The sequence below is a fragment of the Pseudonaja textilis genome, chromosome 6 (assembly GCF_049901715.1).
Source record: "Pseudonaja textilis isolate UNSWEBS1 chromosome 6, rPseTex1.2, whole genome shotgun sequence".
NCBI classification, from domain to species: domain Eukaryota; kingdom Metazoa; phylum Chordata; class Lepidosauria; order Squamata; family Elapidae; genus Pseudonaja; species Pseudonaja textilis.
This window is the reverse complement of record NC_141995.1, coordinates 17,168,520-17,182,976: the sequence shown is the minus strand read 5'-3', so window position 1 is coordinate 17,182,976 and position 14,457 is coordinate 17,168,520. Positions and strand designations below refer to the sequence as shown.

General features: G+C 39.4%; 1 protein-coding gene across 1 annotated transcript; it reads left to right on the top strand.

The window, feature by feature from the left end:
• The first annotated feature begins 606 nt into the window (after nt 1-606).
• C6H4orf54 (chromosome 6 C4orf54 homolog) lies at nt 607-12,639 on the top strand. Its single transcript, XM_026698290.2, has 2 exons — nt 607-6,880; nt 10,505-12,639. Exon 1 carries the CDS (start codon nt 1,806-1,808, stop codon nt 6,843-6,845), a length of 5,040 nt encoding a protein of 1,679 aa, XP_026554075.2. The 5' UTR covers nt 607-1,805; the 3' UTR covers nt 6,846-6,880; nt 10,505-12,639.
• The last annotated feature ends 1,818 nt before the right edge of the window (nt 12,640-14,457 follow it).

The following is a 14,457-nucleotide window of genomic DNA, read 5'->3' as shown; positions in this document are numbered from 1 at the left end:
GTGTGACTGTAACTTTGTTGCTTGTATCCTTATGATTTATATTGACTGTATCCTAGTATAATATGATTGCTTATTGTACCCTATGACTATCATTAAGTGTTGTACCTTATGATTCTTGACTCTTGACGAATGTATCTTTTCTTTTATGTATACTGAGAGCATTTGCACCAAGACAAATTCCTTGTGTGTCCAATCACACTTGGCCAATAAAGAATTCTATTATTCTATTAATAATTATATTAAGACACAAAAAAGAGAAATATTTACTTTAAAAAAAAATATACTTTCATTTTTCTAACTAACTTCCTTTACAGTACTTTATTGCACACACTTAATTTTACTTCAACAATATCATAACAATGTTATGCATTATAAATTTAAGTATTTAAACATAGAAGAACGAGGCAAAAATATATTAAGGAAGATCAGAGATTCCTGCAATGAATGACAGTCAAACACATTTATTTTTACTATGTAGAAATGTGGTAGTTTAAAATAGTACTTTATTCACCCTGTTGAAATGACACACAGTCTATGTATAGATAATGGTTTTGACCCAGCAAGCTATACTGATCTGACAAAAATGCTTCAGAGTTTTCTTACTCTGAACAAGTCATTATCAAAATCAAACCAGTTTGGTATTTTCCCATTGCTTGTTCTTTATCTCCTTCACATCCTTTTAAAAACCTCTGAAGACAAGAAGAATTTTTTTCAAGATCTAAGGTGCTGATTAGTATCCCTTGGACTAATGCTACAAAATCAAAAAAAAGGTAAATGTTTTTTTCATATTGCTTGTTTCTTCTGTATTAGACCTCTTTGTAACAGATAAAGTCTACTCAACTTACACTAGAGAAGCTTGAGATGGTATAATTTTAATAGTATTCAAGTGGAACTTGAATTGTGGCTGATATAATTAATAATAATATAATTATAATTAACTAAGTACAGTTCTAAAACAACTTAATAAAAAGAGATAGAAGCAAGTTAAAATTAGTTTTATTTCTCTATTTCATGACATATTAAGAATTGTTCCAATTCTGTATGTTGGAAGTATTTTTGTTGGAAGAAGTATGTTCATATGGAGCCCCAGTTTTTTATTTTTTTTAAAAGGAAAGGACGGGGAACCCTCTTTAAATGCTTTTGTATAAAATACAAATAATGTTTCATAAATTGGGAAAAAGTGCTTTTTAAAAATTACCAGTAAATTTGAAATTCCTAATGTCTTATTAAAATTAAATTCAGTCTTTTTTTGCCCACTGAACTATTATCTAGGTAATATTTTTAAAAATATTGTTCTAGCAATAAAAGGTGCTTTTCCTTTCATTTTGATCATCCAAAAACCAATAATTTTTTAAAACTATTACGTGAATTAATCATTCTCACATGCTTACATGTTCCTTAACTAGAAGTATAAGAATTTCCATATGCTTTCTCTTCATTTTGGGATGTCTGGGAAAGTTGAGTGGCAGATGCTGTTAATGCTGCTACTTCTGTTACCAATGGCATTCAGACTGACAGCTCTTCATGCCAAACTAACAACTGTACTTCATAGCTCAGGAATAAGACACTGGCAGCAGCAGCAGTTACCAGCACCCCCCATCTCCACAGAGACAACAGCAGCCACCCAGCCTACTACCCCCAGCACTATCAAGCAACTCTCCAAGGTCTACAGCTAAACTACAAGCAACGAAGTTAGGAACCACTGGGGAACACGTGTGTATATGTGTGTGTCTCTCTCTCTCTGTTGACTTTGGTCCTGGGTCCAAATCTTGTTGGTCCCTTCAATCAGCTTGAAAGCGTTCGCCATGGAAGTATTTACAGAACTGCCTGCTGAAGAGATAGTTATTCAAACAGAGAATGCTGGAAAAAGCAACAGCCAAATGATCACGTGTCATCCTAAAGAGCCATCTACTTCCTCAGCTGCGGAATCAAAATATGTGGAAATTTACGATTACCCTGGAGGGACAGGAGAGAATCCCCAGGCTCTAAAGCTGAATCTAGAACGGAATAGAAGTAAAGTGCCCTTTATCAGACCTAAAAATGGACCTTGCGGGATCAGTGAGATTAACAGATTGGCTAACAAAATCTTGGCAGACAAATATGCGAATCAAGAATCTCTGGATTATACATCTAAAATGGAAGGCACTCTTTCGCCCATGGGGATGAAAGCTGATGAGGTTGGGGAAAGGATTTCTGGCATCAGTTCAGAAGGGTCTGAGAACACTCTGTCCCCTAGTACCTCCAATGTTCAGCTTTATACACATGGCTGCCCAGAATCCTCTTCATCATCTTGTCCTTCACCAATACAAAATACAAGGAATTTTCTAAAAATGGATGACTTAGAAAGAGGTGGGAAAACCTCCTCTTCATTTGGGTATGACAGCGATGAAGATGATGAAGCAGACTGCAAAGAAATCTGTCTGAGCAATGAGAGAGGAAGAGGCCCGCATGCTTCACAGCTATTGCAGCCACAACCCAGCTATGCCAGTGAAAGCAACAATAGTAATAATGATGAAGCACATTATATTACCACCCATGAAATACAGCTTAGTGAAGTAGATCATGACATGGACTTTGACTATGGATTAGCTTCTCGGTGGGACTTTGAGGATAACAATGTTATTTATTCCTTTGTGGATTATGCTTCTTTTGGGAGCGAAGAAACTCTAGCAGACACACAAACAGAAGAAGATAATAGCTGTTATCTCAGCACAACCACCAGTGATCCTAATAATCAGACAGACAGTATTGATAATACCAGCAGTACAGAGATAGTCAGCATTAATTCTGAAAATGATACTCCAAGCACAGACAAATGCGCCAGCTCGGAAGAAAGTCAGTCCAAGAACCTCTGCAACATGAGTGAGAATTCTGCAGGCCAGATACTCCTATCAATCAAACCAACTTCCAGGGCTATAAATGAGCCTAGCAACCAGCATGAAAAGCAAAACATTATTTACGCTGCCAAGCATGAAGGCGACATGAGCCTGTGTGTCTCCACAGCTCATGAACGAAATTCAAGTTTCAAACAAGATGTGTTTCATGACTATGCAAAAAAGTTTATTGCAGTTCCTGCACACTTGCAAACAAGGTGTGCAGCTATAAAAGCAAGAGAATTGGGTGGATATTCAAGTGGTGCCTCCAGCGTGGTAAGTGAGTTGGATGATGCAGATAAAGAAGTAAGAAGCCTGACAGCAAGGGCATTTCGGAGCTTAGCTTATCCCTACTTTGATACCCTGAACTTGAGTTCCAGTGAGTCTTCCACATCTCTTTCAGAACACAATCTAGGAATCAACCGATGGTCAACTTACTTGGATTTAAAGTGCAGCAGTCTGGGACAGAAAGCAGAGCAGAATCTTTTCAAAAGCAGCACTGCATCTGCTGGATGGAAAAGAAACTCTGGGACTAAGACAGCCAGTGACAATTTCTATATTCACTCCAATAAATCACAGACTAAAGCATTGGAATTTGTTGTCAGTAAACTTGATGGGGAAATAACGCATGTTGAAACACCACGTTGCTTTGAAAAACAGGTCCAGGCAGGTTCCCAAGTTGTTACTTTGCTGGAGACTTTGAATTTCAGCAGCAATATTAATGCGGGTGTCCCCAGACCTGCTAAACCTTCTGAAAATGCTGCTGTTGGGTCAAGTTGCACAGATGGAGTTACAGAAACACCGCCAAAGGAGCAGGGCAATGAAATCTGCAAACAAACTGGAACCATTGCAGAAACCATGGAAGGAACACAGAAGTCAAAATTTGCATCTAGCCTCCTCAAAAATGTTATTTCAAAGAAGATGCAACAGGAACATGAGTTCAAAATGGAAAGGGGAGAGATCACAGACACTACATACTCCGGTATGTCAAATTCCTCGTCTTCTAAAGAGGTAGATAGCACTGCCAAGGAGAAGTTAAAGAACGGGGGGCTGCAAAGACAAAATTCAAGATATTCAGAAGGCGGCTCTGATTGCACTATTGTAACAGCAGATGATTTGGGGGAATTTTCTGATAGCAAGTCACCAACCTCCAAGCCCTCTACTCCACGGGAGGCCACTATTAGCCTAAATCGAAGCCTTTCAGAAACATTTTTAGAAGAGGCATGTAAAATAAAACAAAGTGCCTCTGAAACACTCAAGGCAACTTTCCTCCGTAGCCAGAACAGTGCATTTAGAACATGGAAAGAAAAAGAAGCAGAAAAAAAAGAGGAAAAAGTTCCTGTGGGAAAACTGAAAATAGGATTCAAAGGTGATTGGAAGGCCGATATGGGAGAAATCACAGCTAATAAAGCAACTAAAATGTCTCGTCTTTTTGTTCCAAATATTCAACAAACAGTCAAAGATAATAATAACTTGCATGTGACAAAATATTCTACAGCGACAACTGCAGCAGCTCAGACTGCTATTGCCACCACAATGATAAAGCCCAAACCTCCAGAGATCAAGATAAGCTTGGGAAGTGTGGAGCAGAACAAAGACAATCCTTTCAATATTACTAAGCTTCTCAGCCCCATGATCGCTGGAAATGCCCCCAATTTTTTCAAGACAGCTGTTGATACCAGATGTCAACTGCAAAAGCAAATAAAAGGGGAGATTATGGACAAACTGCCTCAATTTCAGGTACGTGATGTAAGAGAAAATAAGTCTAAAGTCCAAGGACCTATACATCAGGTGAGAGATGTCAGGAAATTACTCAAGAGTAGTTATGGTCTTGAGTCAGGGGATAACCACAGTGACAGAGGTAGTGTTAACTCTGACCAGGGAACCTTTGACCAGAAATCCAAACAGCTAATGTCAATAGGAATTCCCAGGTCTCTGTCTCCCATGGTGATAACTTGTCAGGCAGTAAGTAACAGTAAAGAAGACAAGAAGCCCAACAAATCTCATGAGATGGGGCCCAGAGTAATTAATGGAGGCAAGATGCTACCTTCCAACCAAGAAGGAACTATTCTGGTACACAGGACCTCAGGAAGGCTGCCAGTAGCCACCATTGCTCCCAACAAGAGTGACCCTCGCCAGCCTGCTGTATTGAAGATAGTCTCCAAAACATCTGTGCCCTGGAGGCAGCAGTCACATCCACCACCACAGCAGCAGCCTGTGACAACTGAGAAAAGCAATAAAGTGGCACCACTGGTGGTGGATGAAGAAGAACCTCCCAAAGAAGAAGAGGTGACCAAGGCACCTGCCTCAGCAAACCATAAGGCTCTGCAAAAACTCACAGCAGCAGTCCGGAGCATGGAAGAGCTGTACAGTTTCAGTAAAAATGAGTGGAAACGAAAGAGTGACCCATTACCGATAACTGATAGCCATGTCCTGAACCTCATTGCCAGCGAAGAGCAAACCACAGGAGCCATAAACAGCGTCAAGGAAGAATCGATGATGGTTGCCAAGACTGAGGACCAGGAGGGAGTTCAGATGGTGGGATTAACAACTTCTCCCAGCAAATCCGCGCCAGAACGCCATCCCTGTGGCAGATTCACCAACCCAACCAAGAACATAGAGAAGGTCTCAGCCAAGACAGCAGCCTTTGAGAGCCTGACCCGAGAACGGGCCCGTGGTTCAGGCCTCTATGGAGAATCTGCAGCAAGAAACCCCGGGCCTGTTGAGAAGGAAAGAGTCCCTGTGGTCCCTAGGACCACCTTAACTTTTAACGCTCAGGCCCAGAAGGCCAAGCATCAACCACCGGTGCTGTCGTCTCCTTCCCCGCCCCGAGGCCTCAAAGGCCAGGCTAGGCCTCGCGCCATCAAGTTATTTGGCAGCCGGCAGGGGAGCCTGGTGGAGCCCGACAAGAGCCGCAAGCCCACCTTACCCGACTGCGGAAACTACTTGGCCATTTCGCTCAAGGAATCGTCCGCGGAGCAACCGGTGGCCTTAGGCGCAGGAGGAGAAGCAGCAGCAGGCACCGACCGCGCAGGCCTCGTCGCCACTGCTTCACCCGCTGCCGCCCAGCCTCTCAACCAGGCCCGGTCCGTGGCAGGCTCCAGCCTCAACCAGGCGCCCCAGCAGCAGCCCGCAGAGGAGCGCCCTGGCCCCACCGCAGCCACCACTCAGCCTCAGCCTTTGGCACAGTTGCTGCCGCCCTTGCCGCCGCAACAGCAGCAACAGCAGCAACTCCAGGCGGCGACGGCGACGGCGGCTCCACCTCTGGAAATGTCTCCGGCGCACATCTTCCCTCAGGCTCTGTCCCTCGCAGCTGCGGCGGCCGCTCTGACAGGCGCCGCTCAGCCGGCAACGCCGTTGCTTTGCTTCTCGCCGCCCATGGCCGCTGAACCCGCTGCCTTCCCGCCGTCTCAGATGCAGCGCAAGGTGCTGCTGGACCTCAGCACGGGCCAGTGCTACTTAGTGGACGCCCCGCTGCAGCCCCAGCCGCAGCCCCAGAAGCGGCGCCTCTTTGACCCCGAAACAGGGCAGTACGTGGAAGTACCCTTGCCGGTCCCGGCGCCGGCGCCGCCACAGCCGCCGGCCCTGGCCCCCATGACCATCCCCATGTCGTCCCTGGCGTTGGGAGCGGCCGCTGGAACCTACGGCGCCCCGGCCGCAGCCTACATGTTCTACCCGGGCTTCCTGCCGGCAGTCCTGTCCGCCAGCGCACTGCAGGGCCAGCTCGCCCAGCAGCCTAGCGGTGAGCTGGGGTCTGCGGCCACCTCGTCCAGGAGCGCCGCCAGCCCCGCCGCAGAAAGCCCGTATTACATGCCCACGGGCACCCCGCAGCAGCTACCGTGCCCGCAAGCGGCTCCTGGCGACGGGAAAGCACCGCTTATCAGTATCACCTCGCAGCCGCTGGGCCCCCGGATCATCGCGCCTCCGTCCTTCGACGGCACCACCATGCGCTTCGTCGTGGAGCACCGGTGATGGGGCGCCGGCCAGGAGAGATGCGGGTACGACGGGTGAGTTGCCTTGCGGCTACGATTAATTATCACAACAAAGGTGGCATTTCTGCCAAAGGTCCCGTCAGGAGAGGGGCATGGGGGTGAGGGAGGGGGGGAACAAGCCTTGCAAAACACTCTGAGGTTTGCAACGAGCCAGCTATGATCAGAGAGAGGGATCTTGTACCATTGGCAGGTTATTTTGATTGGTAACACAACCATTCCTAGCAATAGCAAAGAAAAAAAAATACAGTGCAATATATACATTCCCTTTGCTCAACAGATTTTTGTGGCAATAAAAAGGTGGAATTTTAGTGGGAGGGTTGTAGGTGAAAGACCATGATGTCTATGCCACTAGCAGTAGAGGCTACCCCTTAATCTATTTTGTGAAGGGTCCAATCACTGTTTCTTGAGGCGAAAAAATATTGAAGAGCAACGGGTAATGGAGAGTAACTTAGGAGGGAAAGTAAATTCTTCCTTGGTCTCCTCTATAATACTGCCTTGCAGACAAGGAATGCTTCCTAGGAATAGCTTCTAAAGGCATTTATAGTTATTTTTTTTTCTCTTTCCCTTCTTATGACCTTATGGGGGAACAGAAGAAATGGGAACTGCAATTGTTGCATAAACCCACATTTTGTAAAATGGATTTTGTAAATGGGACAAAGGAAATACATGTAACTTTAGGTCTCAAATACTTGCAGCTTGCTTACTATAGTAATCAAGACATACTGGGCATTTTGTGTATCAAAACGTAGCAAGGAATGATAAAGCTTGGCTAAACTACAAATGAAAGACAAAGATATTTCCTTCCTTCTGGCCGTCCATCAGTTTTTACTCATAGAAACTGCCTGGAGAAGTCCCTTAGTTTTCTTGGCAAGTTTTCTGCCACTGTCTTCTTCCTAGGGCTGTGTGAAAATCACTGGCCCAAGGTCACCCAGCTGGCCTTGTGCCTAAGGTAGAACTAGAAGTGATAGTCACCCAGTTTCTAGTCCGGTGTCTTAACAAAAACCTTGTTGGCAGCATCCATGTTTATGGACGCATTCTGTAACATACAGTATGATGTGCCAATAATAGAATAAAAGACATTAGTCTCAACATCAGCATGAATATTCATCAATAGGCTTACATTCAGGGCAAAAACAGAAGTGATGGGAAGAAGTAACATATTCATGCACACATGCATGATGATGTTCATACAACTTATACATTTTCTGCTCAGAATATATTCCTAAATACAGCTGTGACATGTTTGAAGCAGGTTTGTGTGTAATCAAAGAACTGGAAAGTGACATTTGGAGCACTCTGTGCTCGCTGCAAAAATTAAAACCAAACTATCCATGATTGTTCAAAAGCAGTCTCTGCTTTCAGAATAGTCTATAGGTTTTATTTCTTAGTACTTTATAATCATTCTGACCTTGTTTTCCCCAAGAGAATGGAAAGAGGGAGAAAGTGAACAAATATATTCAAGTTTCTGATAAGAGGAAGACACTGTACATCAGAAGAATTTTTGGAAAATGAGATGAACCTGATCAGTGGTCGTCTTCTGAGAGCAATTTAGAGGAGATACAAGATGTATGTGAGAAAGAGAGAGTATGGGAATGCTTTGACATATCACAGAAGTAGTGAGACTGCAGGTCACCACCTGTTTCAAACTATACACTTCAAAGAAATACTGCCAGCCACTGAGCCTGTTTCAACACTGATACATGAAACTATTCATTTTCATATTGGAGTTCCAAGCTTTTTTCTAGTAAGGCTTTAATACTCGTTTGACAGAAACTCCATAGGTAACGTTTTATTCCCATTATGTACTGCAGATAAGAAGCTGGGCTTAACTTGTCGGTTTCTTGGTTAGAATATAATAGGTATTACACTGAATACAATGTAATATATAAAGTATAATATCTCTAATATAAAATATAAGAATACTACCTACAAAAATTAGCTTTAGTTTTGGTAATAGTAAATAAATAGTTATGTCACGCTATTTTTGCATCAATCATTTTTAAATGCTTTTAAATATGTATTAGGTTATCTTGTTCTGTTAGAGGGGATTTTCAGTAGAGGAAAGAGTTAACTTTCCCTCCTTTAAAACAGAATCATGATCTGGAGTGCAATTAGCTGTGCCTGCCAAATACTGTATTAAAACATGCTATTGAAATAATGTCAACTCTGGCCCTCACTTCACGGAATAGATTAGACATGGGGTAGCAGTATACTAAATTCCTGGCAAGGGATTTTCTTGAACTGTATTATGCTTTTCTTTTCTGAGATACACTTGTAGATCAGTACAAAACCTCCAGTCTTTCTTAGAAAAAATTATAAGACTTTATAGAATAAAGTTTTCTTTTAAGTGAGAGGCACACAGTACAGATAGCTTTTGAGTTACAATCATTAATTTAGTAAACTGTTTGAAATTACAACAACTCTGAAAAAATGACTCACAACCATTCCTTCCATTTTTTACCATTTCGCAGCATCTCCACTATCACATGATTAAAATTAGATCATAAAATCACTATTTGCCACTTTCCCAGCCAGGAAGCAAACTTCCAAGAAGCAAAGTCAATGGGGAGAAGTCAGTTTTGCTTAATAACCTATGATTCGCTTAATAATTGTAGTGATTCGCTTAACAACCATGACAAAAAAGGTCATAAAAGCAAGTGAAATTCACTTAATAACCACCTTGCTTACCAACAGATATTCTGGTCCCAATTGTGGTTGTAAGTCAAGGAGTATGTGCGCTCAGTATTTTTAATTAATTTAATTACAATTTAATTACGTTATTATGCTTTGACTCCCTACTTCATCTCATTATTAGTTCCTTCCTTGAAGGCCTTTGTCACTTCCCCCAAAGGAGCAGAAAGTCTCATTTTGATATTGTACTGGGCTAAGAGGGAGGCTAGGTAGGGTAGCAGGAGGCAACAGCAGCTGGAGTGCAGGAGTGCCATAATAGCAGAAAACAAGGTGCATGGGGCACTGCTTCTCTGCTACCTCAGGACCTATAATCCAGTACAAAGGCTCTTTCACCATTTTTGGAGAATTGGAAGTGGGGGGAGATACAAGAGAAAGTTCCTTGTTCATTTTAAATTGCATTCAGAATCCTCAGCCAAAATAAACAACTATAAACTTTCATTTCTCAACCACCTAAAACTACTTTTCTTAAAGTATTGGAGCATGCAAAATACTGGAGAATTGTGCCAGTTATCCATGTGTCCATGTTATGTGTCTTTGTTCAGCAAGTCTTACAAATAGGGCAGAAATTGGAAGCCGTGGTGTTAAATTTGCTTTAAGATTTATGGATTTGAAAAGCACTTTCATGTAACTGTTTAACAGAAACATGAAAATAAAGTTTTTAAATTCTGTGATGATAAGAGTTTGACCAAACTATTAGATCATGTATAAAAATTATAATACCAGGGATCGCCTTAAATTTTATATAGAAATTTTCTCCTGTAAAATAACAACTGACAATGTTTAGCATAATATGAACCATTCTAAGGGTCATGAAGATAGAGTGAAGGTGAGGAAATTACTTAAAGTTATAAATTCAAAGTTCAAGAAAGATCATATAACATCTTGCATTGATATAACGATTTTGTTAAATCAAACATTTAATGTCTGTGTTTATGCTTTATCCCACAGGCACAAAGAACAAGAATTTGTCTCCCTTAATTTGAAATGTACTTGGTAATTCTAAATTTTTGTTTAAATAGCTGTCCTCTGATGTATTTCTCATGCATTGTTTTGTGGAAAACATGTGTTACATTGTTTTCATGTTTGGATAAGCTGTTTCCTCATTTTTAACTATGTAGAAATTTAATTATTCAAATATAAATGATTGAATTGTGGTATTTTCTGTAAGTTTTTAAATGTAGAAACTAGTAATTAGTGTACTGTGCAATACACAGCTAACTACAAATTACCTACAAATGCATATATAGAATCAGGAGCCCTTACTGCTTTCAAACAAAAAACAAGTTTGAGTGAAGAAATAAGATGCTGATATAGTTTTGCAGATACCTATTTGCAGATTTTTTAAAAAAAAGCTTGGGAAGCTTGAATTATTACTCTAATCTGTGTCTCTGTTTTTAAAAAAGTGACTATAGGGTTGTTTTTATACTTAACTATGTATGTGTAGTTTATTCTTAAAGTTGTTTTAATACATTTTGATATCTCTCCATTATCTTGGAGAAAACATATCTAAAAGTAAAAGAAGTAAAATTTTGTTTTTTCTTAGTTTTGCTAAAATATTCAAATATATTCAAATTTTTCCAATAATATCCAATTACATTAGGCTTATGTAGTTCCCATTGAAGCTATTTTTATTTTAGGTTTAATCTTCAATAGCAGCTGAATTAGGATCTCATTATATAATAGGTATGCAGTCAATTAGTTTGAGTTTAGTTCAAACTAGTTAACTCCCAAGCTGCTTAAATCCAATCAGCTATGGGTAGCTGTACAGCATCCATTGCTATCAAGCAAACACCAGCCCTACAGCAGTATCTTTAGTCCTCAAAAATAGTTTTTTTAAAATGCCCAAATCTTGCAAGTTCTGCAGAATTCCATGAAACTTCAGCAGTATCATATGAGGGAGTGCAAGATTTTTCTGGCAAAAAAAGAGTGTGGTAAATTTTAGAAATCTTCAGATCTTGCAAGGTTTCAGGCAATTTGGGTGGGAACTGTGTTGAGGATATTTTTAGGTACAATTTTTTTTTAATGAATCCTGAGTTAAACGTATTGAAGATCCACTGATCATTAGATTGTTTTATTTAAGTTTCTTTGAATATGAAGCCTAATTCTGTGGATGTTTACTTGGATTTAAAACCTATTGTTTTATGGGGTCTAACTGCCAAATGCATGCATATGTTTCAGTTCCTATTTTTAACAGAGTTCATTGAAATACAGTTAACAAAGTATATATTTTATTTAATGGCTTCCCCTTAAAACCGATTGTGGAAATAACTGAAAATATAGTTCTTTATTCTGTTTAAATGCTGCTTTAAATTATATTCAAAGGAGTCTTTTAACTGCACTTTTTTGTTTAAATATCAGAAATCTAGAAAAGGGATACAAATTATTACACTTTCTTGGTGCCTTCAATAATTGTGGAGCAAGCAGTCATTCATCTGGTTAAGCTTTTTTTACTACTTTATCTTCATACAGAATAAATTGTGCTTGTGTGATTGTCATGCAGCTCCCCCCAAAAGTGTTAACACTTTTGTATATGTGTCTTGTATTTCGTTATTATTTCAAAGAAGAAGACACATTTTTTTCATCTTTATATGAGGAATTAGTTTTAGGGTGGGAGGGGTTGTTTTGTTTTTTTACAAATATGTGAATTTCAAAAGGTTATTTTAGAAAGTAGTTTGAGATTTTAACTTCGCTATTTGCAGTTAGTGTTCTAATCCACTAATGAATATTTGGCATTAAGTTATAACTTAAAATATACCACTTGAAACATTGAAGGGAAAAGAATGAATACTTGAATGAGCTTTTAAAATGGAGAATTTTCATAGGAGATTTATTTGGTGTAAGTATGACAATTTTAACTACAACTGCAGGAAATCCTGAACAAACTCAGAATGATATTTAAGTGCAAAAGGCATAAATACCAAAATATATCTGGTACAATATGAAACATGGGGTATACAACTAAAAGCAACAGAACCACATATTGTCCCTAAATCTTGGGTGCATCCAGAAGGTCCTAAAAATACAGTGTTGTATCTTAAGTTCTACAACTGTAAAGCCACAGGTGAAGCAAGAGTTTTTAATTTTACAAATCAAATGGAAGATGTATTAGTTGCATCAATTTTAAGAGATCCTTGGCCAAGCAGTGATGATTCCCTTTCAGTATTCTGTTTCTGGTTAGGTATATTACAAACACTTCTGCTACCCACAACCATATCAGTGGGTATTATGTGGCATATGATCCACATAGTATACAGATTCCAGTTAGCTTAATGTGGCTGGCAGTTCATCCATATAGTGCTACAGATTAGTAGATGAGATCCTTAGACTAAATAGTCAATAGCTAAACTCAGGTGTAGAGTCAGAATAAATAAGCCACGGTATCCTAAGAATAAGTCTTATTTTTTTCTCCCATTTTACTTAAAGTTCTTCGTGGTTTTGGGCCAGAATTCAGTGCAGTGGGGCTTAATTACATATAGTAATAGTCTTGAGTCTAGTCCTGTTTTAAAACACTGAGCTTAACATATTGAAAACACAAGGCTAGATGGACCATCCTATTTTTTAAAACGTATTTCTACTAAAGTTCTTACACACAAAACCCCCACTAAAGTCATTCCCATAGTTCTGACCCATTTGTAATTCCTTCATCCATATGATTTAAATCTTCTCCATGCTGATCTAAGTTCCGTTTGCTTAAAGAAGTGATGATAAATGAAAGACCAGTTATGTTCCTACTGCATAAAAATTTAACATGCAATTCACCTTAAAAATTAGATTCATGCACAGGAGGTTCTTTATAGTTATTGTCATTTTAATGCGTATACTTTTGGTGGAATGTATGAAAAAGCTCTAAGTATCTACAGGCTTATTAAATATAATGCTTATTCAGATCTCCTTAGAGGTGATTTAACATGGGCTACAATATGGGTGTCAAACTCATGTCGTCACGGCATTGTCACATGACATTGTGAATTTTTTACTCCTTCACTAAACCAGACATGGGCATGGGCATGGCCAGTGCGTGATGCATCCAGCTCACAGGTCGCTAGTTTGATAACCCTGGGCTACAATATTTCAATTTGTAGTAGCTTTATATGAAAAAAAAATCTAAAGAATGAAATAATGTAATGTGAAAATAAGACAATTGTTTTGGGATTCACATATTTATTTTTCTGGTTTGTATTTTGTTTTTAAATTAATTGCTTTTAAAGGAAAAAATGAATATACAATATTGTTTTGATGGTACTGCCCAAATGCTCTGCTTTTGTTTCTCATGAAATGTATGTGCTGCATAAAATATATGTGTAAGCATATATTTTATGTACTATTCATGTACTATTTTCAGACTGCCAGACTGTATGGGCGCAAAATTATCTCAGTTATATGCACATGAAACACTAACAATAATTTTTTTTCATCTTGGTGCTCACAATGAAGTTTCAATCTGTAGTTTACAAGATGCAGCTTTTCATCCACATGTATATCTTAACATAAATAATTTAGTACACAGTGAATGGTTAGAGCGCCAATTCTATTGTCAGATGCTCAGGGTTATTTTTTTTCCAGTGTACTTGAAAAATCAGAGTGAAACTACATTTTATTTGAAAAGAGGGGCATCACCAAAAGAGCAATTTGTGTCAGGTACTCCCTTTCCTTTCTCCATAATTTTCAAGTCATTCACATTTACCTCATGTTTCACATGGTGCATTTTTTCCTCATCTTTCACTGTTTTAGCAGGCAGCATTATAGAATCAGTATGATAACAGGACTCAATAATCAAACAAGTGCTTTTTATAACATGAATTTATGTCTACTAAAAATGATGAAAAGGTATATACTATTTTTAAATTTAGAAGAGATATCTATAAAAATCTTTTCTCAGGGGAAAACTCTTCAGAACAATG